The sequence below is a fragment of the Molossus molossus genome, unplaced genomic scaffold, assembly GCF_014108415.1.
Source record: "Molossus molossus isolate mMolMol1 unplaced genomic scaffold, mMolMol1.p scaffold_m16_p_11, whole genome shotgun sequence".
In the NCBI taxonomy this organism is placed as follows: Eukaryota; Metazoa; Chordata; class Mammalia; order Chiroptera; family Molossidae; genus Molossus; species Molossus molossus.
In genome coordinates this window covers 24333015-24358271 of record NW_023425346.1, presented here as the reverse complement: position 1 = coordinate 24358271, position 25257 = coordinate 24333015, and the positions used below count along the sequence as shown (strand labels likewise).

Here is a 25257-nt window from a genome sequence, read left to right as displayed (position 1 = left end):
TTTAGAAAAATTTAGGTAATGTTTTGTTAGGCTTAAAGTAAAGCACAGCCATGTGTACTCCTTGTAGGGTTCACCATCAGGTCTAGACTGTGAACTGGACCCAGGATCCTCTTTCTCCAGAAACTATAAAATTAAGATTAATGTGGAATGTTTCAGCCAGAAACTTCTTACTTTAAGCTCTGTGCCGGTCTTCGAACAGCAAGCTTCATGATACTTCTGGGCTTTGAAAAGCAGCTAGTGCATAGGGATTAGTACACTTTCAACATGGGAGACCCTTGTGGCACTTTACAAATGTAGCAAGTTCTTGAGGTAAACATTATTTTCTGTTAACTTTGTAGTAGGATATATCCGTAACTATTTCCAGCAGATTAATGTCAATGTTTTGTTCATGTGGCCCCCTCCCAAGAACATCCTTTACTGCCTTTTCCATTCCATAAGTTCTATCCTGCCGTTAGAACACCGTACAGACCGAAGGAGCTGTTGTTCCTACTGCAGTGGTGATCTTTACGAACTCTTCTGAGTAGCTGTGAGAACAATGGTTGGTGTCGGTGGCCAGAGTAGTAGGATCAATTTTTCCACCCATTGCTGTGAAAAGTAGGATTCAGCAAATTAGGTTTAGCAACGGTTCTGAGTTATTTGTCTGCCTTGTATTTTTTGATGAGCTGACATCCTCCTTTTACTTCTATCAGAACACATTCGTACCTCATCCGTGTTTAGCCAAACCCGTTACCTGATCAAAGGGGAGTGGTGGGAGGGAAGGGGACTCTTTTACTTTGAAAATGTATGACATGAGAAGGTGGTGTCTTACTAGCCATTCCTGGCATGTCGGAAGCTGCTGGATTAGCACTGTTAGAGTTGTTTTCTTAATTATGTCTATTCTATATCCTTGAGATCCAAGAATGCTTTACTCTGAATTGATTTGCTCTGTTCAATATTTCAGGACTGGATGACCAAATAGATAGGTATTTTACTTTTATTTTTAAACTACATGATTATCTGCCAGGACTAGTAATTCAAAGTTCTTATTGTACCTGTGCAACAGATTCAGGAAACTTAATGTTCACACACACACACACACACACACACACACACACACACACCACATCACCCCACATTGTACTAAATCATTGTAAAATGGACATAAATATCTTGTGTTATCTCAAGTAAAATATGTATCATGATTTTTAAAATTTGACATTGGTTTTTAATTGGCATAGATTTGTTAATAACAAATACAGTTATAAGGAATGAATTATTTTTTTGAGAAATAAATATATGACAGAAATATTTTAAAATGTAACACCAGATTGTGATTAAGTTTACAGTCAGGTTATCATCTATTACAAAAATAAAACAAGAGAGATTGTGCCTGGACAGTGAGCTGCAGATGTACTCTAGTAACCCTGGAGCTACATCACCCAGAGAAAAGAAGTGTCTGCTTCATGTCGGTGGTGATACCGAGTGGTTTCTTCCTGATTTGTAGGAAACAGTTGCCATGAATATCTGTCAGAGTTAGTTAAAGGGGAAGATATAGAATGAGGATGAATTAATGATTCTGATTTGCTTGGATTTTTTAAAAGCTATGCTATTTCTTCCCTGGCTGGTTTGGCTCGGCGGTTAGAGCATCGGCCCGCGGACCAGAGAATCCCGGGTTTGGTTCCCACTAAAGGCATGTACCTCGGTTGCAGTTTGTCCCCGGCCCCAGTTGGGGTCGTGTGGGTGGCAGCCACTCAGTGTGTCTCTCTCACATTGATGTTTCTCTCTCTCTTCCTTCCTCTCTCTCCCTCCCTCTCTAGCTGAAGATAAATGCAAAAATGTCCTCAGGTGAGGATAAAGAAACAAACAAAAAACAAAAATGAAAGCTATGCCATTTCTCATTCTATCTGTGAATTTGAAGGGTGTAATGATGTTTATACTATGAACACAGTTAACTTCATTTCTTAAGTGATTGGATAGTGTAAAAATACCATGCAATGGGTGATTTATTATTTAATAACTGAAATACGTTTGTTCATTTTCAACCTCCAACCTACTCACCTCAAATAAGAACACATTATGATTCAGATAAAAAGAGCTTAACCGATTTTATTATGATTGCGTTTTATAATTTTTCTTCTGTCATCTCCGGCTTAAATTTTCATACTAATCACACACATTATTTCTTATAAATTGTTTTCTTGACTGTGTGAGAGGAGGCTACTCATGGTAAATTACTGGTTATACAATTTACCTAGAGTCAGACAATTTAAAACCGATGAATCATTTGTTTGGTTTCAGCTTGGTGTAGATTGACAATAGTCCTAGGTGTTGTAAACTCATCTCTGAATAGTGGTGCTAAAAGGAGACAGGCTTTTGGTAGCAGATGAATCTGCATTAGAAAGGTGGCTTTAACACTATCAGTTCTGTGACTGTAGGCTTCAGTGTTTCCTTCTTAAGAAGAGAACAATTAAACCAACTTCAGGGTAGACATACACATAAAGTAAAGTGATGTATGCAAAGCAATCAACACAGTTTCTAGCAGAAAGACAGGGCTCAATAAATGGTAGCTATTACTTTTTATTAGTGGATGTTTCTCTATTGTGTGTAGAAAAAGAGAATAATGCAAAATTTAGTCTCATTAAATCTAGTTCAAATGGCTTTAATCTTGTTTTTCATTCCCATTAATTTTTGTTGACCACCAAACTAAATATTCACCCATTTTAAACCTGAAAGCAACCCTTTTCATTTACCTATTTTCAGAAGACCTAAATAATTCCTTTCAGAGATTTCTTGACAGAAAAACAACAGAAGGCCCTTCCTGTTAATTATTATTATTATTATTTTAGTGTAACTGCCAAAGCTGTACATATTTCCCACCCAAATTTAGCATATTAAGAGTGGTAACTGAGGAAAATCTATAACATGAAGGGAAAAGTATAATAATTTGTTTATGTACTCAAATACCTTAATGAAAAATATAGCAGCCTCCCTATGTCACCCTAGAAATTGGAAGTGCAATTTTAAGGAATAATTACTGTTGTTTTTCACATTGTCATTTCTATGTATGGGAATTTGTGTACTACCATGTAACTTTCTCTAACATTAAAACATGCTTTAGCTGGCAATTAATTTTCTTTTGTTTTTATATCACATTATTTGAATAACACAAAATAACTTCCTGTATTAATGTATTAAAACAGTCTACCATTGTTTAATAGTTGCAAGGGTGGCCTTAGATTTTGACTTCTTGATACTATTGCAGTTTTTGATATGTTTGCTTTTTCTTGACATCTCCAGATCTAATACCAAGAGAAAACTCATTATGATTATACCTAAAGTGTGTCTCTGTCATATGATTTTCAAAAGTTTCTAAAATTGCTGCAACTGGATACTTTTTGGAAATAAATATTTAATATACAAAAATAAAAGCCTCTATTTTTCGAAATAAATGGTGATTACTTAACTGAGTTGCTTTTTTTTTTTTTATGAGAAGATCCAGTCTTTAATAACATGTTCTCACAAAAACCGTTCCCATGAACAGTGTCCAGCTCAGTTTTGCTGTGTGTAATCAACTATCAATGATAAGCATCATGCCTATTATATTTTTATTTTGAAGAGGTTGTGAAGAAATGATTAATAAAATAACATATAGCTATATGTATGTATTTTAAATGCGTCTTCTGTCTGGAAGCCAAGTCTTTTGTAGATAAAAGCGCAAATGTATTCTTTGTTCCATCAGATGTGGGCTCTGTGGAAGGGCTTGCCTATCACAGAGCCTGGGACACACTGTACTGGACCAGCTCCACTACCTCATCCATCACCAGGCACACAGTGGACCAGACCCGGCCCGGAGCAGTTGACAGGGAGGCTGTCATAACCATGTCAGAGGACGACCATCCACATGTGCTAGCCCTGGATGAATGCCAAAAGTAAGAAACAATGCAGTTTTATTTCTGTATTATAAATATAAATCAAAGACTATCAACGTTATGTTAATTTAAAAATGAATTAACTTTAAAAATGAAGGTTTCCTTTGAAGCTCTCTTTCCCCAATTCATACAACTAGTTTTTATAAAAGAATTGTAAATGGGAATAATGAAAATCTGGACTCTAAATGCCAGGTACCACCTCCATGAGAAATCCAGTAAAAGCCAATCTAATAACAATAGGGAAAATAGAGACAATATTGTGCTTGAAAAGACATATGAAGAAGACATTTGGGCATAGCTGATTGTAATTGTAAATGTGAAAAAAAGACTATTAACATGGATTGAAAACTAAAAGGTGTTTCTGTAATTTAATTTAGTGATTTTAATAACTGCATGTCTTTCCGATTAAAATACAGAGAAAACAAGTGACAACAGCAAATCTTGTGTGCAGCTGTATATTCAATAGTTTATACTAGACAGCAGTTTAAGTAGTCCACATGTGTTTGATGATATAATGTGCAGATGTTTATAATAATACTTATACAAAATTCATAGTAAGAAAAAATGTTCAGTCTACAGTATGGAACAACTACAAAACAAAACAGATTAGAAAAAAATCACGTTTTGAGTGGATGCCCTAAAACAAGCAACTATACAAAAACTGAAGTACAAAGCTTGGGTTAAGTATAAAAAAAAAAATAGACACCTATGGAGTCTCATTCTCATGCAATACGATAAGGCATTTATTAACTACTAGAAAATCCTTTATCCTTAAACGAAACTAGTAAAGAAAAAGCAGACCAATCTGGCTTTCACTGAGAAGAAATAGAAGAGCTCCTTTTAGGTGTGGTGAAGAATAATTGAAGAATAAAGAACAATGACATTAAACACTGACCCTGACTACTTGAGAGAAGAAAGAACTACATAAATTACTCAGCGTGAGAGTAACTAAATCTGGACACTCTTATAGAGCTGGAAATAAGTTTAGACTTAATTCACTTAACTGAGTGCCTCTGTCTTATAAATAAAGACTCCGAAGGTTAGAGATGAAGGTGGAGAGGAGGTTGACTTCTCCCAGCTCTGGTGATTTAGTTCAGATGGACACAGGCCTTCAGATGCCTAAGCTATAAGGCTCCATTGCCTTTAAATGATTATACATAGAAATGATATATGCAGTCTTGCTATCCATGTAAAATAGTATTTGAAATACTTTGTCAGTATTTATTAAGCATATTTTTCAAATATTTAAGCTGTGTACTTGTAAGCCTCTTGCCCTTCCTCCTACTTTCCCTTTATTCTTTCTTCCTTCCCTTTCTCCCTTCCTCTGTTTTTCCTCCCTTCCTCCCCTCTCCCTTCTTCCTTCTTTCCTTCCTCACTCACTCCCTCCTTCCTTCTTTCTTTCCTTCCAACTTCCATCCTGAGCAATAACACCTGATCATCTAATAAACTCTTAGGTGTAGTCCTACAGATAAAAGGGGTGGGGGGAAGAGCTGTTTCAGTAAAAATAGGACTTGGAGATTGGATCCCTGCAGCCTCTTAATTCTTCCAGTGACCTCTAAGCCTGACATGTAATCCTAGGACTTCCTTGGAGAATAGTTGGAGAAACACTGCTTTAAAACATTCTATATGCTAAAAGATTGAGAGTAACTCCTGGAATTCCAGAAACAACACTGTAATTTATAGAATGGTCACACTGAAAAAGAGAGGGGAGAAATAATATATTAAAGAAACATAGAGGTTTAGTAATTGCATTTTTCTAAAATATATAAAAAGAAGATGCAGAATTTAAAAAGTGAACGTGGAAGGAGAGGGCAATTTTGATTTTCACCATTTGAAGAAAGAAATAGAGGTAAGCATGATATCTAAAATGGACCTATCAGACCTGCTGAAAAATGATATTAATAAGTTGCATTATATTTTCAGTTCATAGAAAATTTAAGATGACTGTTTTGTACCTGGTCATAATAAATTCTCACAATTCATGAAACTGACTCAAGTTAATTAAATTACCATTTGAGAGGATATAGAGAAAACTGGTTTTCTAATTTAATTTTCAGGTTTCATTTGAAAAAGAATGGGAACATATGCATTTAAATATAACATACATATCACTCTTTATTACCTAGACTTCCTTAAGTATCATAGGATATGAGAAATAATTTTGCTTATTTTTAATTAGTTTGACTTTACCATGTTTTTACCAACGTTTTTACTGTTAATGAACATTTTAATTTACCTTTACAACTTTTATTTTAAATAGTTTAATGTTTTGGACAAACTGGAATGAACAGCATCCAAGTATTATGAGATCTACCCTGACTGGGAAGAATGCTCAAGTGGTGGTCAGTACAGACATACTCACTCCAAACGGACTCACCATTGACCACCGAGCAGAGAAACTGTATTTCTCAGATGGCAGCTTAGGAAAGATTGAAAGGTGTGAATATGATGGATCCCAGAGACATGTAAGTTGAGAATTTCTTGATTATAAACATAAACGTGATACATTAGAAAAAAGATATGCTTTATTCTTGCCTACCATATGCATACAAAGGTATTTCAAAATAGGTTAGTTATTGAACCAATCCAATTAAATAATAGATTCAGTGAAAAAAATAATACTGTGGATAATCTTTTGAAAACTTCAAGTGCATTTGCTAGCATAGAGACAGTTTGACTCACATGAACTTTATTCTGGAGAAATAGTAATTGATGTTTCCTAGTTATCAATTGAATTGTTAATTAATTTTTAATTAATTGTCAGAGTGATTTGCATAGCTTCATTTTTATGTATAATTTTTTGAAATGTGAAATGAAGTTCATAAGTTACCTAAGTTAAAATAATATTAGAAAATACTGAAATGATCTTGTGTCTGTGTTTGGGTCCTCAAAGCAACCTAAGCTTTGAAAAGAGAGGGATTCTTTCATAGTCAGACTTGTTCTCTGTCTCCGTTCTCTGGCTTCCCAACAAAATGTTAGAGGAAGGGTCTTTATCCTGCCCCTGAAGAGCCCTTGCAGTAGTTGTTAGGGTCTGTGGAATGGTAAAAGTCCAGTGCCCTCCCCTTACCCTGTGAGGACAGTAGCCCTTAGCCTCTGGAAGAACTCAGGCATTCAGAAGAGTAAGATCTGGGTAGTCACACCACAGGAGAAATCTACCCCACTGCCCCACCCCCGTGCATGCCAGAGGGCAAATCATGCTGAAGTTCTCACTCCTCCACTTTATTCCTTTAAGGGCCACATGGTAAATATACAAATCTTTATGAGCCGTATTTTCTCTATCACAATGACAGTAGTGCCTTATAATGCTCAAGTCAACTTAGAGAATATGTGGATGAATAGGTGTGGCCGTATTTCAGACATACGGTATATACAGAAATAGGCATATAGGCATGTAGATTAGGCATAACACCTAATCTACATCTTTAGCACACTGTTTAATTCAATTCTATTATATAGGCACATACAAATATTTATCCCAGGGCAACTAAATGTATGTATACATATATGTGTATGTATGTGTGTGTATAGATAAATAGGTGTGTGTGTGTGTGTGTGTGTGTGAGTTCTTGAAGGACAAAGCACATTTATTTACATTCTAGTGCAGGTATCTCATAATTGTGGAGTGGCTACTGTGAGTAGCACTGACAGAGGACAGTTGTAAGCTTAAGGAACATTGAAATAATGTGGCTAAGTCCTGGTGAGTTCAGTTTGTGCTAAAAGCAGTAACTGACCAAACAATTCTATCTAAATTCTTGGTTTTCCCTGGCTGGTTTGGATCAGTGGTTAAAGAATCAGCCCATGGACTAAGGGTTGTAGGTTTGATTTCTGGTCAAGGGCATGTTCTTGGGTTGAGGTTTGGTCCCTAGCCCTGGTTAGGGTTGTGCAGGAGAAAACCAATCAATGTGTTTCTCTCTCATCCATGTTTCTCCATTTCCTTCCCTCCCTCTACTCTATCTAAAAATCAGTGCAAAAATATCCTCAGGTGAGGATTAACATGCATAAATAAATTCTTGATTTGTCTTTTCTAATTAAAGATGACATGACCTTAGGAAAATTATGTAGTCTTTATAAATTATGGTTTTTCAATATGCAAATTACTGAGAAAAATGTCAGGGTTATTATGAAGATAGAGTGTGAAAGTATGTGCCTCAGACTACAGAAGAAATTCCAAATGAAGCTACTGGATAATACTTTTGAAAAGACAATCAGGTAAGTCATCCAAATGAGTGTGGTATCATTTTCTAGTATGTTCCGATAGAGGCAATGGAACTCCTCATAACAACCCTAGGTCCACTTTGTCTTAGTTTTATACACCTGCTTTCCTTCCCCCGCCACCTGTTCTTATATATGGCTCCTCTAGGTGGTCCAGTAATCAGCTATCTTTAATATAACTTAATAGACTTGTTTTGACATTAAGAAAATAAGCCTAGTTATGATTCTAACTCATTTTCCATCCCTGCCCAATGCAGGATACTTCTGGCTGGCAATAGTTTACAATACTGTATTGTATATTTGAAGTTGCTAGAAAGTATGTTTTAAAAGTTCTCACCACCATAAAAAATCTGTGTGAGGTGCAGTATGTATATATTTTGCAGATTAGACACTTTAAATCACTACACTGAATACTTTTAACTTATACAGTGTTACACATCAATTATATTTTGATACAGCTGGAATAAACCTCTGTCCTGTAGGGATGAAACAGCAAGGAGAGAACATGACTTTAAAGGTTATTCACCCACTTTACCTCAAACTTAGAACTACATAATCCTTTTCCTCTACTTCTCGAATAAATCAGCTTTACCATCAAGAAAAAGAAATCCGGCCCTGGCCACTGTGGCTCAGTTGGTTGGGCACCATCCCATGGACTAGAGATTGCTGGTTGGGTTCCTGGTCAGGGCACATGCCTGGGTTGTGGCGCGATTTCAGGTGGAGGGCGTGCAGGAGGCAGCTGCTCAGTGTTCTGCTCTCACATCAGTGTTTCTCTTTCTCGCCCCCTCTCCCCTCCTCTCTAAAACATCAACAAAACTATTTTTAATGAAATTAAATGACTATTAAAGAAGAAAAAAAAATCCACCCTGGCGGGTGTGGTCTGGTTGGTTGGGTGGCGTCCCCATGCACTGAAATGTTGCATGTTCAATTCCCGGTCAGGGCACACGGCTGGTTGTGGGCTTGATCCCCACCAGGGTGCAGGAGGCAGCCAGTTGTCGTTTCTCTCTTATTGATGTTTCTATCTCTCTCTCTCAAAATCAATAAAAGTATTTAAAAAGAAAAAGAAATCTGGTTAGACCTTAAAATTGAGAAATTATTGTTAAGTTTATTGCATTCTTACATGCCTCTAGATTTCCTTATTTTTATATTCATATGAATTCTAATTAAAAAGAAAGATAATAGTTTTGTTAATAAAATGAGGAATGAATTTTTAAATGTTTTTGCAAAATTTTATGTAAGGATTTATTCACTGTTTTAAAGACTTTCTTCATTATTCTTTTTCATTTTTTAAAATTTCTGAGAGAGAGCAACCTACCGATCATACTAGCAGTCACTGAATATGAGTGGTGCTGTAGATACGGTACTCAGCACCTTATAGTTTACTTTATTTTCATAGCATTCCTTTGTGGTAGGCATTTTTACGATAATTTCCATGTTACTGATGAAGGAAATGAGGCACAGAGTTGGATGCTTAGGAGCCCCTGAAGCATGCGCATGGCATACACAGGGTTTTGCCACCTGTGGTCTCCCTGAGAGCCAGCCCTGTCACCACGGTGCTGTCCTTGGAAGTGTTTTTTTTTGGAAAATCACACCCAGCTAAGTGTACGTGTATGGCCACTTCCACATGCCATGCAACCAACAGTAAATGTGTTTCTTCTTGTCAGTCATCTGTCTTTATTATGTTATAATTTATATCCTTTGCACAAGTGAATATTTTAACTTACTATTGAATATGAACATCTACCTAATACAATCTTAGGTTCTAGTGATTTACTTAATAAAGCACGTGGATTGTCTCCTTTACAAAGTAGGATCCACAGCTTGTCAGCACACATCACATTACTTTGACACACATTTCAAGACCCTTAGTGACTGATGAGGAAGAAAACAACTTCTCGTTCCAAGTGACACACTGCCCCAATTTATAGCTGTATTCTAAAAAACACATAGGACTTCTGCATATTCTTCATAAAAGTGCTCCTTATGTATTCCTCTTAATTATGCTAAGACAAGTTAATCATTTGGAGGTAGAGTCATCAACACTATTTCTAAAGACAATGATCAGCATCTAACTCCACCATCGTTGCAAGGACACTACTGCAACCTTTTGTCTAAAACGATTTAAGAGGTATTCCATAGATTTAGACAGCATAACACCTCTTTTATGGCCCATGTTACCTGAGGATTTTCCTTTAGCTTTTAGTATTTCTTTTGCCTTCATATTCTGTTCCTATTGTTTAGGTACATGAGAAATTGTGCAATTAGAGAAAAGTAAATGTTTACTTCTTAACACAGATTGGGAGTTAATATTTATTAAATTTATGTAATCTAATTTTGTTAAAGATAAGATTATAAAATAAATGCTGTAATGGGGAGTTAGAAGTTTATTTAATCTTTTAAAATTATATTTTTAGCCCTGGCCAGCGTGGCTCAGTGATTAGAACAATGGCCCGCACACCAAAGGGTCGCAGGAGGTGATTCCGGTTAAGGGCACCTGTACCTGGGTTGCAGGTTCCCTCTCGGCTCTGGTTGGATGCATGTGGGAGGCAACTAATCTATGTGTCTCTCTCACATCGATGTTTCTCTTTCTCTCTTTCTCTTTCTCTCCACGTCCCTCCTTCCCTTCCATTCTCTCTAAAAAGCAATTGAAAAATATCTTCATGTGCAGATTAACAACAACAAAATTATACTTTAAGTGGAATACTGAATTTAAATCTTACTTTGGTTATTAATTGCTTATATGAACATCACCAAGTTTGGTAAAGTCCCTGTGCCGCAATCATCTGGCTTTTAATAAAAATGAATCTAGGGACTATAAAACTATAATACATTGAAGATTTCAAAGTTATATAGTCTCAAGTAGCTTCTGTTTCTTTCTGTGTTTGAAAAACAAACATTCTGTACAATTCTGTTCTAATCAAATAGATACAGTTTTTACTTAATAAAAAGCACATTGAACACCTCGGAAATTCTTCTATTTTACTTGAACAGCTAGGATAGAAAAATATGTGCTCTTTCACTATAGATAAAATCAAATCCTGACATAACACGGTTTTCATTTGTGTCTTTTCTTTCTTTTAATGCATGTGAGGTAGAACCATATTCAGAAAATTCAGCATTTTCCATTATTACATATACCTTACTTTCATATAAATCATTATAATAAAGAAAATAAAAAACTTTAGGTAAATGCAAAAAAAGGTTTAATAGATTATTTACAAAACTGTACCTTTCTCTACTCCCTTCTCAAACAAAATTAAATTAAAGCCTAAAATAATATTTCTTTCTCATAATCCTTTCTTGCAAGATAGTGATTTTTAGGTCTAAGTAACAAATCCCATACTTAAAGATGAATTGAACAATATTTTTGTCTAATGTAATGAGTGGAAGTAGCCTGGTCTCAATGAATATTGGCTTGTGAGTGGATTTTTTCTTTTGTTTCTTTTCAAGGCTGTGCAACAAACATTGTTGAGGTCCACGGTGAAACAGGATATTAGCACAATAAACTAGTCACACTGTTCAATATAGGTCCCATTTATTAAAAAGCAGCTTGTGCATGAATTTATGGTCTTGCAGAATAAGGACAGATTTGAGGATAACAGTAATTGTTTTTGAATATAACCTTTGAATTCAAAAAGTAGATATCTTTTCTACCTCTCTGAACTCACAATTCTACTAATTTTTGCAAAATTATAGAACATTATTTGTGTTGAATATTGCTATTATTTGTTTTTATACCTAATAAAGGACACTTTTTACACTATCATTTTTGACAAATGATTTTTTTAATGACAACTTAATTATTTTAATTTTTTATTTCACTTAATGAAGCAACTTACTTGATGAAGCAACTTGTTCTAGCTTTAAGCACTTTTTAAGACAAAATATATTTCCTTATGAATAATGTCTTTAGAGCTCAATTCAGTCTTCTGAATAAACAAACATATTAGCTTTTTTTTTTCACTCTCTGAGACATTTTCAAATATTTGATAAAAATTGTCTTTTTTTTTTTTTTCAGCATCAACAGGACCTACTTTGAGTTAGTTTACTATTTGCAATACTTTTGTACAAAAAAGATATAATGCAAGTCTCTCATAAAATTAAAGAAACAATTTGAATCTCATTTCCCTATAGGTTTTAAGAGTAGAGTTAACCTTTATTTTTAAAAAGGGGGTGGCCCAGCCAGTGTGGCTTAGTGGTTGAGCATTGACCCATGCACCAAGACATCACTGGTTTGATTCCTGGTCAGGGCACACACTCTGGTTGTGGGCCTGATCCCCCTGGGGGGCATGCAGGAGGTGGCCAATCAATGTTCTCTCATTGATTTTTCTATCTCTCTCTCCCTCTCTAATATCAATAAAAAGAAAAAGAAAAAAGGGGGTGTTCTCTATATTTTTATTCCTTTTAATAATAGTATAGTCCAGGAAAATTGTTCAGTTAGATGATCCTCTTTACATACATAGATGTGACCATTTTAATTTGAAATGCAAAGGAAGCACTGAAATATTTATTTACTTATTTATTTTTGTGGGTGCAGTTATAACCCAATCCCCAGTAATAATAAGAGTCAACTTCTATTCTCAATCTTATGTTCTCTGACTTTATTATCTTTGGTGTATGTCTCTGGGTTCCAAGTTATCTCACTGTTCTGCTAGGAGTCAGGATGAAGTGGTTGCTATGACACAGTCTCATTAGCAGTGCCATAAGTTTCCCCACTAATTTATATCTTTTAGTCATGACTTTATAACTAGGACATATAGTTTTTACTGTATTACATTTTTTAATTGATCTGAATTGCTGAATACTTATTATATTATATTTTCAATTGCCTATATTAGTGGTCGATCCGTTGTTTCTATAATCTCTTACTAAGATAACCATAGAACTTTGAGACAGACAGTGCAACTGAGAAGCTAGGTCATCTCTTGGTATCTTTAGGAAACACTAAAGATGCAATCTGACTTATATTTAAAGATTTAAAAAGAAGATATTTCTCTGGGAAGAAAAAGATACCATGTATGCTAAAAATAAATATCTGGAAATATAGCAAATTACTATAGAAATCTCAAAAACTCTAAAAACTTCCGTTTTCTAATAACTATTAAAAAGTAGACCATTTTTTTCTAATATATTATCTATTCAGGACTTTGCACTCCACATTTTTGCCTTTTTAATTAATTTGTATGGATAAAAGTATCACCAATATCAATCTTTAATTTGATTTCTACCCGTACAGTTAAGTTGAAGAGTTGGAAATCAAAGAATGCCTTTGGATCATATTTTTTCCTAAATCCTCACAGAAGCTACAACCCTCTTATCTGAAAAATGCACATGTAGTGAGTTCAGTTAATTCTAATCTTAGTTGATCTCTCTATTCAGGGCCCTTGTGTGTGTGTGTGTGTATTTATTATTTTTCTCATTTCTCAATCCTATTTTATTCACCTTGAGAAACCATACTGCAGTAATTGATATATATTCATTTAATTCACATATACATATAAATATATATTGGTTAGTGACCCAACATAATGAATTTTATTTTTACATTTTGTAATGCACTTTACAAGGCACTGTAAAGATGTATAAAACTGTGGAGCTAAGTTTTCTTTTCTTTTTTTTTTTTTTAATCCTCACCTGAGGACATTTTTCTATTTTTTGTTCAGGTAGAGTGGGAGGGAGAGAGAGGAACAGAGAGAGAGAGAGAGAGAAACATCGATGTGAAAGGAACACATCGAGTGGCTGCCACCCGCACGACCGACCAGGGCCGGGGACAAACTGCGACCGAGGTACGTGCCCTTAGCGGGAACCGAACCCGGGTCTCTCCGGACCGCAGGCCGACGCTCTAACTGCTTAGCCAAGTTGGCCAGGGCTGGAGCTAAGTTTTTAAGAATGATATTTAGAAAGTAAAATGTATAGCTATGAAGGCTTAAAGATTCTATGAAAAACTTAAATATGATGAAATATAAGAAGAAATGTAAAACACTGTTCAACTTACAATGTCAAAAGTACTGCGATAATACAATATAAAGGGGTAACCAGAGAAATAATAATTACAGAAAGGAGCAGTTTGTTTGTACAGCTGTGTATTTTGTAATTTTTGATGAATCAGACAATAATAGAGAACAATTTTAAGAAAAGAGAAATCTCCAGGGGAGTTGGCAGATTAGAAAGAAGCTAGACATCCCAAGCTAAAATATTTGAGAGTGTATCTTCTTTCATGAATAGGAAGCAGTTTATATTTAAGTTAATTGATAAAGTTTAGAGAGGTTTTTGTAAATGCAGGTATTGTGAGCCCATAAACTCAGTACAGTGCTATTGCTCTCCCAAAGTGTGTTTGAAAAGTTTGTCTGCACTTAATGTACAGAAGAATTAAGCTGTATTCAAGCACATTTTGAACTCTGATTTGAGTAAAGTCTGATAGGCTTAATTACTACATTAAATCTTAAAGACTTTAATATGTTCATGTACATTATACATCTTCCAAATGGAAAACAAGTATGTAGCTTTGTTCTTATCAGAAAACCATTTTTTTCTAAATGGTGTGCCACAGGCTTTTAAGTGTTTGTAGAGATCTGGAAAATACTGATATACTATTTACAAGTCACTTAGTTTGTTATAGAAATATTATAGAACCCATTACTAATCAGCAGATGAGGGAAACAGCCTTTCAAACATCAAAAGGGAAAACAAAAAATGTTTTTAAAAATATATTTTACCTTTTCTATTTTAGTTAAAGCTAATTTGTAGCTTAACAAATCCATTCCTAGGTTTACTTTTTTCTGTTAAACTCAGTTTGGTTTTAATTTTCTATTTTATCTTAAAATGAGGTCATAATAAAATAGAATCATACACAATTTTAATTTGACCTCTACTCATAAAAATACAATAAATGTCTGGATTTTCTCATTTAAAATACTACATTAACTTGGGTGGTGGCCCTAAGTATAAATGCATTGAGAAAACATTCTTCGTTTAGAATATTTGTAGAATACTCGTGGGTAATCTACTCATTAGGGGGAAAAATGGACAATAATTTCATTTTTATTTGTTCTGTATCCGTCATTTCTATTGTCCCAATAGCAGAAACAATAACTAATGTTGACAGGGGCTAAGACAACCTGATTATAGCCTTTCTATCTGCAGTTACCCTGGGAGTGTTAATCATTTCTTGGAAGGAATTTGCTCCTGAGTGACACAAAGTTTTCAAAAGAGCTGTTCATGTTCCTAGAGATTGAAATTGCTGATGTTTCTTACTGCTGACATTCTTTTAGAAACTTTGTCCAAAGTTTTTGTTTTTGTTTTTTGCTTCAGAGTACATTCCCAGGCCAAAATACTAAGTCTAAAACTTATCTTTAGAATGAGAAGGATGCAGGTAATCTGTCTCCTAGATAAATGCACTCTAGTGACATGAATTTTTTGAGTAACAATAGGAAATGAAGTTTGTTTGTTTGTTGGCTAGTCTTAATTATAAATAAGATCAACTACAAGGATATTTGATATTCTACTTTTAATGGGCTAAATAGTTCCTCTCTACTTATGGAATAAATTATTGTATCTCATAAATTAATCAAGAAATCTATGTATCTAATCTATCCATCTAATCTATATATGTCTGTGCTACTATTTTTTATATAATATAGTTTTAATTATGATATAAAACCTACAGGGGCCTGAACTCTGAAACTTGCAAATAGGTTTTAACACCTGGAAAAGTGAAATTTTTGACAATGTAAGTTTGAATTACTTGGCCAAGTCAAAGCCATATCCTATAACCAAATAAAACACATTGTGGTTTTAATTAAAAAATATATATATAAAACACTTCAATTTAATTAATTATTTATTTTTAATTTAAAAAATAACATCAACATGAGCAGTCAATAAAAAGATCATTGAATGGAATTTTTTTGCATCATTAACTAGAGCGATCCAATATTGCATCACAGATTAGGAAACTAAGGCCGAAAAAGACTACATTAATTTCTAATGTTCTATGTCTAATATCTAACACCAATTATAGTTTCTTACTCTCTCTTAGAGCCAATGCCTTTTTATTTATTTTAAAAAATTGCAACATCCTCATTCCTATTCTAGAATAAAATTAGTATCTGTCATATAGGTTTTTAAAACTCAATTTAATACCTGTTATAATATAAAAGAAATATATAAACTAAGTTATAATAAAAATTGGACATACTCCACGTGTAAATACACAAAAGTAAAAGAGAAAACATGAGGAATTAATCTAGAGTTTTCACTTATTCACCGAATCATCACGAATGCAACGAACTGAAAGCAGACTCGCATCAGTTGTGCTGGAAAGTCAAACACTAGCAGTAGTGCTCGCTGGGGTGACGTGATTTTCAAAACTGGCAATGAGTTCTTGATAACATTCTAAACAAAATGAAGTAATTCCTCAATAGATGTAGATATTGTGTTCCCTCAAAAATAAGAAGTGGATAGTAAATCTCTGTAAAATAATATTTTTGTGCATATATATATGAAGTAATTTCTTGATTAAGATAATTATAAAAAAGGTTTCACATTTGTGATTGTCATGTAGGACATTTGAAAGTTGGGCTGAGTCTCATACAGTTCATTATATATATCTTCCCTGTTTATTGCAGGACTTCTAAATTCTTGCTTTCTGACCACTGAATTCCCTAGCCAACCCCTCCTACCCACCCCCTACCTTACAATCAAACAAAAATAGCACATTCAGAGAAAGGAGACTGCTTCTATTGAGCACCAGTCATGGTGTGCTTTGATTTACTGGAGCCAAAGACATTGTAAAACCATTCTTCCACCTAAGAAAATGAAGGTTGTGAAAATATGATGGTGGATTGCATTGTCTACATTTTATCATCTGTAACTATGATGTGTACATGTTATCACAGAGTGAACCCATACGGTGCATATACTATCAGGACAATGTCAAATGTAGGTGCCTAAGCGAGAGAAAATAAGACGGGTAAATGTTATCTGAAATTGGCGTTAGATGAAATTGTTTTAATTTCTGACTCTGGAGACAAGAGATTTGTGATTTTCAGCAGTTAATTTAATATTTTTGTTTTAACTTTATTTCTTATTGACATTATCACAGATGTCCCCATCCCCCCTCCTCGTTCCCTTTGCCCACCTCCACCCAGGCCCTGCCCCTCTTTCCTCTGGACATCTCAGCACTGTCGTCTGTGCCTGTAGGTTATGGAGATATGTTCCTTTGCAGTTCCTGCATTTTGATTTAGCTTTAAAATTATTTTCCAACTCACAATTTTTATTACTCTCTCATTGGTTATGTGGAACTAAATTAAAATAGCCTCTGGACTCATTTTTTTATGCATTAAGATGCCCAATAAGACAGTGCTATATCTTGGTTATTTTAATCATGTAGATGGTTTTAGCATCAGATGAGAACATTCAGCTTTTCAAGAAGCTGTATGATGTGGCAGAAATAAATACAGTTCCATTGTGGAGAAAGACATAAAATTGAAACTCAGATTCTTGACATGCATTTAATAAACTAGGGGAAATAAAAAACAAAACAAAAAACTTTTCATGTCTTAGATTTTCTTTTTTCTATAAAATAGGACTAATAGTTTCTGTCTCACAGTGGGTATTTTTAGAAGTTAAAGTAACTGTTACATGCAACCTAGTATCTGGCAATATTTAGGAATACATTCTAAATCTTATAAACCTGCCCTTAAATAAAGCAAATTTAAAAATAAACCAAATTAAAAATGTTGTAACTGCATTTACAACACACATATACTTTTGTATAAACATGAATTAGTTCAATTAGAATATATTAGAAAGTATCTCATTGTCTCTTCTATAAAGAAGCAGAATTTTATTTTTCATCTTTGTATCTTCAAAATCAAGTAGCCCACATTCCAGTGCATTACTGAATTCAGCAAATATTTCCTGAAGCAATGAGTTTATGTAAATGAATGAATAAGCTAAAAAAGAAATTATAAAATTGTTTCCCTGAATAAAATGAAAAAAAATACACAGCTTAAAAAAAAAAGATCAAATCAAAGCTTAAGGATTTTGAAGGCCTCAGCCATTCAGGCTAACTTTCTGAAGTCTATACAACTGATATTCCTATTTGGTAAGATAAGATTGTTATTGCAGTGGAGTTGATGGTGTTTATTTCTAACACAATCCCTTTGATTTAAATCCACATACATTTCAGTGATGGTTCAGCTTGGTTAGCCATGTAAATTAAAGTATTACTGAAGCCGGTCTCTCAAAAAAGAAGCATTCCTCAAGAAGAATAGTGGTCAGTATCCAGGGCAACTAGTGTATTCACCCAGAAAATAACAGGTGTCCTTTCAGAATGTGATACTGATAGTGATGGATTGATTTAATATTTCTTGGAAGCTTTCAATTTTTGGGGCATCAGACAGAATTTTCAAAGCACAATCAGCCACCTGTCCCACCAGCCTCATTGTCGAAATTCATATACGAAGGTGAAAAGAGCAGATAGGTAAGGAAAGCCATTCTGCACACACACATACGCGCGCGCCCGCGCACACACACACACACACACATGCACATGCACACAAATTAGCATATATCTTCCAAATTAATTTTGCTTGAAAAGTTTCATATTTAAATTGAGGAAATTCTGAATTTTCTTACATGAATGTTTCTGTTCTTTGAATTCCTGATTAGTTCTTTGTATTGTTTTGATTTTGTATTGTATTGATTTTAATGTATTTCTTATTAGTTTCACAAGTACAAAAACCAACATGAATTTAAGTTTCAGGTAATATTTTGAAATTTTTCTTTCTGTGTTTGACCTTTGAAAACATTTGGAATGCCAGCAGACTGATTAAAAATAATTAGTTACGCCCTTGCAGGTTTGGCTCAGCGGATAGAGCGTCGACCTGCGGTCTGGAGAGATCCGGGTTCGGTTCCCGCTAAGGGCACGTACCTCGGTTGCAGTTTGTCCCCAGCCCTGGATGGTCGTGTGGTTGGCAACCACTCGATGTGTCCCTTTCATGTCGATGTTTCTCTCTCTTTCTCTCTCCCCTTCCCACTCTATCTGAACAAAGTATCAAAAAATAAAATGTCCTCGAGGGAGGATAAAAAAATAATAATAATAATTAGTTACTATTTCAACTGTTTAAAAATGATTTAACTCATTTACAATAAAAGTTCATGTACAATAAAACTATAAATAAATAACAAAAGCTTAAGTTTATTCTAGAGCTTCCCAGAAGCTAAGATATTAAGGACAACGCTTTATTTTTTATTTTATTTTATTTTATTTTACTTTTGTATTGATATTAGAAAGAGAGAGGAAGGGAGAGGGAGATAAAAACATCGATGAGAGAGAACATTGACTGGCCGCTTCCTGCATGCCCCCTACTGGGGATCAGGTCTACAACCTGAGCATGTGCCCTGACCAGGAATCGAACCAGTGACCTCTTGGTGCATGGGTTGACACTCAACCCCTAAGCCACACCAGCTGGGAGGGGACAACCCATTTATATTGTACTTTTATTTAGTTGGAAGGAACAAAACTGGTTAGCAGGATAACCAGATGTCTGTGTCGCCCTGATACTTAAAAAGCTAACATAATGAGATATTTTATTTACATGAGGAGTTTTGAGAACATATAAAAGCTAATGAAAATAAAAATGCTAAATAATCCCTACTAGTGCATACTAACAGATCATCAAAAGAAATGTGGTTAGGCCCTGGCTGGTATAACTCAGCGGTTAGAGCATCAGCCTGCAGACCAATGAGTTGCGGATTCAATTCCATTCAAGGGCACATACCTCAGTTGTACGGTTGTACCTGGTCAGGGTTGTGTGGGAGGCAACTAGTCAATGTGTTTCCCTCACATCAGTATTTCTCTCTCTCTCCCTCTCCCCACTCTATCTGAACAAAAATGGAAAAATGTCTTCGGGTAAGGATAAAAATTAAAAAGAAATGTGGTTAGCCATCAACTTATAAAATATACTTAATAATTTTAATTAGGTAATTAAAATAGTAAAAGGACAAGTTGATATTTATAATAAGTGAAGTTAGTAAGATACATGAGCTGAGTTATAGTGTAATTATTAAAGGTCAAGAAAAAATATTAACAAATGGAGAGAAATGTAAATACTGTTACTTAAAGGTATATATTGAAAGTAACACTGCATAGTTACATTCATGAAGAGAGACCTGTCAAACACAAGCAGTACTGAACACTCAGGCTAATATTTCCAACAAGATTCAAACAGAATCCTATGACCATTAATGTAGCAGCTGCATATTTGTATAATCAGTAATTTTCCTGTTGACATGATCACCTCAGACCTGGACAACTAAAGTACCCAGTTGTTTATTTCCAGGATTAGGAGCTGGAGCAGAGCACAGTGGGGACACAGGAGCAAATCATGTCACCTGGTTCTATTGGCAAACTCAGAAAGCTGAGCCTACTCAAGTGACCAAACATCTCCCCCTGGGGCTGCAGAATGGTAGGGACATTAAAGGGTTTGTTAGTTGAATGACAAATAAATGTCCCAGAATAATTTTATCAATAATATATTTGAAGAGGTAGCAGGCTTTCTTAATACCAAATGAACATTTGAATCTCCTGGGGAGTTTTTCTGTGGGTTTTTTCTGTTTGTTTTTGTAATACCTGAGACCCACCCAAGAACAATCTAAATCAGTGTTCCTGAATGAGGCATGGGTCTCAGTTTTGAAGCTCCCAGTTGATTTTTGCCCATAGTCAAAATTAGGATTTACCATTATAAGCTACTATAAAAATAAAAGAAAATTTACACAAGGTAAAATCAAATATGTACCAAATGAGAATATCTATCTATCTATCTATCTATCTATCTATCTATCTATCTATCTATCTATCTTCTATCTATCATCTATTTATCTATCTATCTATCTATCTATCTATCATCTATGTGTGTGTGTGTGTGTGTGTGTGTGTGTGTATTGAACTCAGTTTGGATCTCTTTCACCTGTTTCAGAATTTGCAGGAGTGTTTGTGTAGGACTCATTACAAAGTTGTCTTCATGTTGCCTGGCACATTTCTCCCACATACAGGACTCTTATCATTGATATCAGGTGGTACACAGACACAGCATTAATTTAAAGTTAATGATGTAGTATGAAAAGTCATTCTATCCTTAATGCTTTTTCAATCCTCTGATTAATTTAGAGAAAAGATTGAGTATATTACTAGTAATATTTAACAACCCTGTGACACTCCATTTCTAAGGAAGGTGGCGGGGGGGAAGGACAGTGGGAGGGTAGAGAAGGGTGGAGAAGAGGGAACTCAGACTACAATTTTGTGGGTAATAGTATTTTAATTATAATTTGACAGTATTGTTTTAGTTTCACTGTATATATTTTTTGAATTACATTTTATTTCTTCTGATAACTGAGTTTCCTTTATGAGTCAATTAAAAAAAAAACAATTCAAAATAAATGACAGCAGAAGTTGCATTCAGATAGACAAAAAAAAAAAAAAAAATGTGTAAACATTAATCTCTGTCCAGATTTGTAAAAAAAAGAAGAGAGAGAGAGAGACACTGAGACGAGAATTTATATTGTGATTTCTTATTAGGCATTCAATCCCAGGAAGCAGTAGTAGCAGTAGTGAGGGAACAGGAGAAGGGACGAAAGGAGGGTGAGAATGTACATAGAAGCATGCTACAGAACAGGCAGCTTCTTCGTACCAAGAGCAATGGATTGCTTCACCTCCCGAGATCTTCAGAGATGCCACAGCAATTGCACTTTAGGATAGTTCAGAGGTGAATAATGAGAAAAGGAGACACCTATTTCTGCTGGCTCGTTTCTCTTGGTCAGAAATTTGATTCATGGGTCATTCATTTTCTATCATCTTAGGGAGTTGTCGGAGGCTCTTGGCACAGGCCTGAGGCAAGGACACTGTGCCTACATAAATGTTTATCACATTAACTGCAGCAAAAAACAACAACAACAACACAAAAACATTGGTCATGAGTTCTAGAGCCAGCTGCGGCAGAGGGTATCTGAGGTGTTATGTAAGGAACCAGAGACAGTGACAAGCTGCGTTTATTCTGATGCTCTAAAAAATTTACAAATTTTTATAACAATACTTTGTGTATTTGAGCTGCTTCTTGAAAGGTTTTTTCTTTTAATTTTTTTATTCTTTATTGATTTCAGAGACAGAGAAAGGGAGAGGGAGAGAGAGATTGAAACATCACATCGATGAGAAAGAACATCGACTGGCCGCCTCCTGCATGCCCCCCACTGGGTATCTGGCCCCCAACCTGGGCATGTGCCCTGACGGGGAATCGAACTGGGACCTTGTGGAGCATGACTGTATGCTCAATCTCTGAGCCATACCAACCAGGCAAAAGGTTTTTAATAATAGCTGCCATTTAGTGGGTAACCAAAATTTAGTCTGCATTTGATATCATTATCCCCAACACAGCAATTATTACTATTTCAATTTTCCAGTGAAGTAGTTGAGGTGTTGAAAGATTAGTCAACTTGAGGTCAAAAATCAAACTATGTTCATAAAACACAAAGGCCCAACTTCTTTCATCTGTAGTATGTCCTCTTGTCATATGTGGTCTTGACAAATGACTGTCCTTGTACATTTGCTACAGTTTTCTCCAACTGTTTTGTCACCAGGAAAGCATTAACATTTTGTAAGAGTGTTGAGCTTATTTGGGGGCCATGGCTGCATAACACACCAGTGCTTCTCAGACTTCAGTGTGCATTCAGCTAACCTGGGGAGCATGCTAAAATGCAGATTCTGATTTAGGTCTGCTTTGGAACCAGATATTACTCCAAAGAGGCCCCCATACTTTTAGCAGCAAGGGTGTAAATGGTATCACTACAAAATGTTTCACTGTATTATACATGCCTGTAATACATAACACAAGTAGTAAGGCAGTCCTCAAACATTATGTGGCAGAATTTGTTGAAATATATTAAAAACTTTAAAATCTAGAATTTCTGGAAGGGGGCATAGTGACATTGTTTTGGGTGCCAATTGTGATGGCCCTGGAGAAATGGAGAACAGGGTTTGGCAACATATACCCCTATGTTATCAAACGTGCCCAGCTTTAGGAGACAAATTTAGCAAATGAAGTAATTCTTAGGTCAATACATATTTCTTAAATGAAAGGAAAAAAAAGGCAATTATCTATGATCACTATAGAATAAGTCATAGTAAAATACTCCACCTGTTAGTGATATAAAATTCTTAAAGTTTGAAGACTCAAATATTAAAAAGTGATTTACTCAAGAATGACCCTATGTACTCCATGGAATTACCACTCTGTTAAAATATTAAAATAGAGAAACCACTAATTATGGAATAAAAATACATATAACTCTCTCAATTACTGTAGTTCAAATTTATTGTTATTTTGCTTATGGAAAATATAAGTAAAAAGAAAATGCTCTAATAAGCAAACTAATCATCATTATAAAGGAGTCATATTTAAGACTTGTTTACTCTTTAAGTTTATGTTAACAAAAGTAGTAAATAAAAGGTTAGAACTTTTAATAATGCTACCTTAGTTTAAATGTCTAAAATCATTTAGGAAATTATGCAAAAGAAATATTCAATTCCAGCCATATCCTCCCACTTTGTCTTCTTAAATCAAACTTAAATAAGGGAAGAAGATAAAAGCAATAATGCAAGTTTGTTTCTGTAACTCAGCTTCTGGAGGCCTCACCCTGCTGATATACTGCTGAAATAAATTACACAACCAGTGTGGTTCTTTTGATTTATCATTGCAATAGATCATGAGCATGATGACTGACATAGACATGTGTCCCGTAAACAGCTGGAATTCATGATGTTTTATTTCTCTTTCCTTCAAGTACTTAATTTAGAAAGTAAGAAAGCAAGCAGCTCTCTGCTTACACCCTTGAAGTTATCGCTTTCAAATGGTCCCAACACTCTTCTTGCTTCTAGTCCTCCCAAAAGACTGTTTAAAAGATTGAAAAAACAAAAACAAAAACAAACAAACAAATATGAATCAGGTTTTGTGAATTCAGGTCACAGTTTTGTTGTTGTTGTTTTGTTGGTTTTTTTACTTGCATAAATACATGACAAACTTCATCAGAATTTCCTCATTTTTTCTCTGAGCTGTTATGAGTTACAATAAAAATTGAATTCCAGAAATTTAAAACCAAAGTAATTACCTAATTGGCTATTAAACTGCTACTTTAAAAAGGAAAGCATTTATTCTGTCATGAGTGCAATATTTTTTTAAGGGTTTATGCTGAGATGTAAATGATCTCTTTTGGAAGCAAAAGAATCAGGTGAGTAAATATCATTATCTTAGAACATAAATGGTGAAAAATTGTTCTGAATGTTTGCTCTCAAGAGTGACTGCATTCTGACAGTCTGGCATCTTTAGGTGGCATGGTTTTGTTTTATGAAACTGCTCATAGCCCAGCTGGTGTAGCTCAGTGGTTGAGTGTCAATCCATGTACCAAGAGGTCGCCAGTTTGATTCCCTGTCAGGGCACATGCCCAGGTTATGGGCCTGATCCCCAGTGGGGGGCATGCAGGAGTCTTTCTCTCCCACTTCCTTCCTCTCTCTCTAAAGTCAATAATTTTTTTTTTTAATTAAAAAAAAACCAAAAAAACAAAAAACTACACTCATTCATATGTGAGTAACCACCATCAGGGAATGGAACACTTCCTCCTCCTGAAAACAATGTTAGGTTAGCTTGCATGCTTTTTCATTTTCTTTCTCTGCCTCATATCTTCACAATGAAAGTACAAGTTTTCCCAAAGGGACTAGGAAAGCAAGGTTTGGGAATCAATGCATTTTCTGAAAAACTTGCAGTGCAATTGTTTTGGGGAGTAAAGTACTGAGTTAGGATTGTTCCTTAAACATCAGAGCTAGAACTATTAGCACAAATGCTCAAGTGACTACAAGCATGGGTTCAGTGGCTTTTAAATCCTGAATCATGAGATGATAAAGCAGTTTCCTGGGTCATCTGCACCATCAGAAGCGTGGGCACAGGGAAGCTTGCACACACTGCTGGTTTAGCAGACAGACTGCATTTCAAAAGATCAAAAGTATCAAGATCAAGTCTAGTTCATTCTTGTGATGTCTACTCTCATGCCCCCTTCCTGCAATGCTGAATCTACTCTTTCATTCTTT

General features: G+C 35.0%; 1 protein-coding gene across 1 annotated transcript in view; it reads left to right on the top strand.

Annotated features, from left to right (window-relative positions):
* The window catches only part of LRP1B (LDL receptor related protein 1B), a 1816022-nt gene that overhangs the window by 1477608 nt on the left and 313157 nt on the right, over positions 1-25257 (top strand). Inside the window, exons 42-43 of the mRNA XM_036254023.1 lie at positions 3719-3908; positions 6169-6373. Of these exons, the coding sequence (XP_036109916.1) occupies positions 3719-3908; positions 6169-6373 (395 nt within the window). The remainder of the gene's footprint in view (positions 1-3718; positions 3909-6168; positions 6374-25257) is intronic.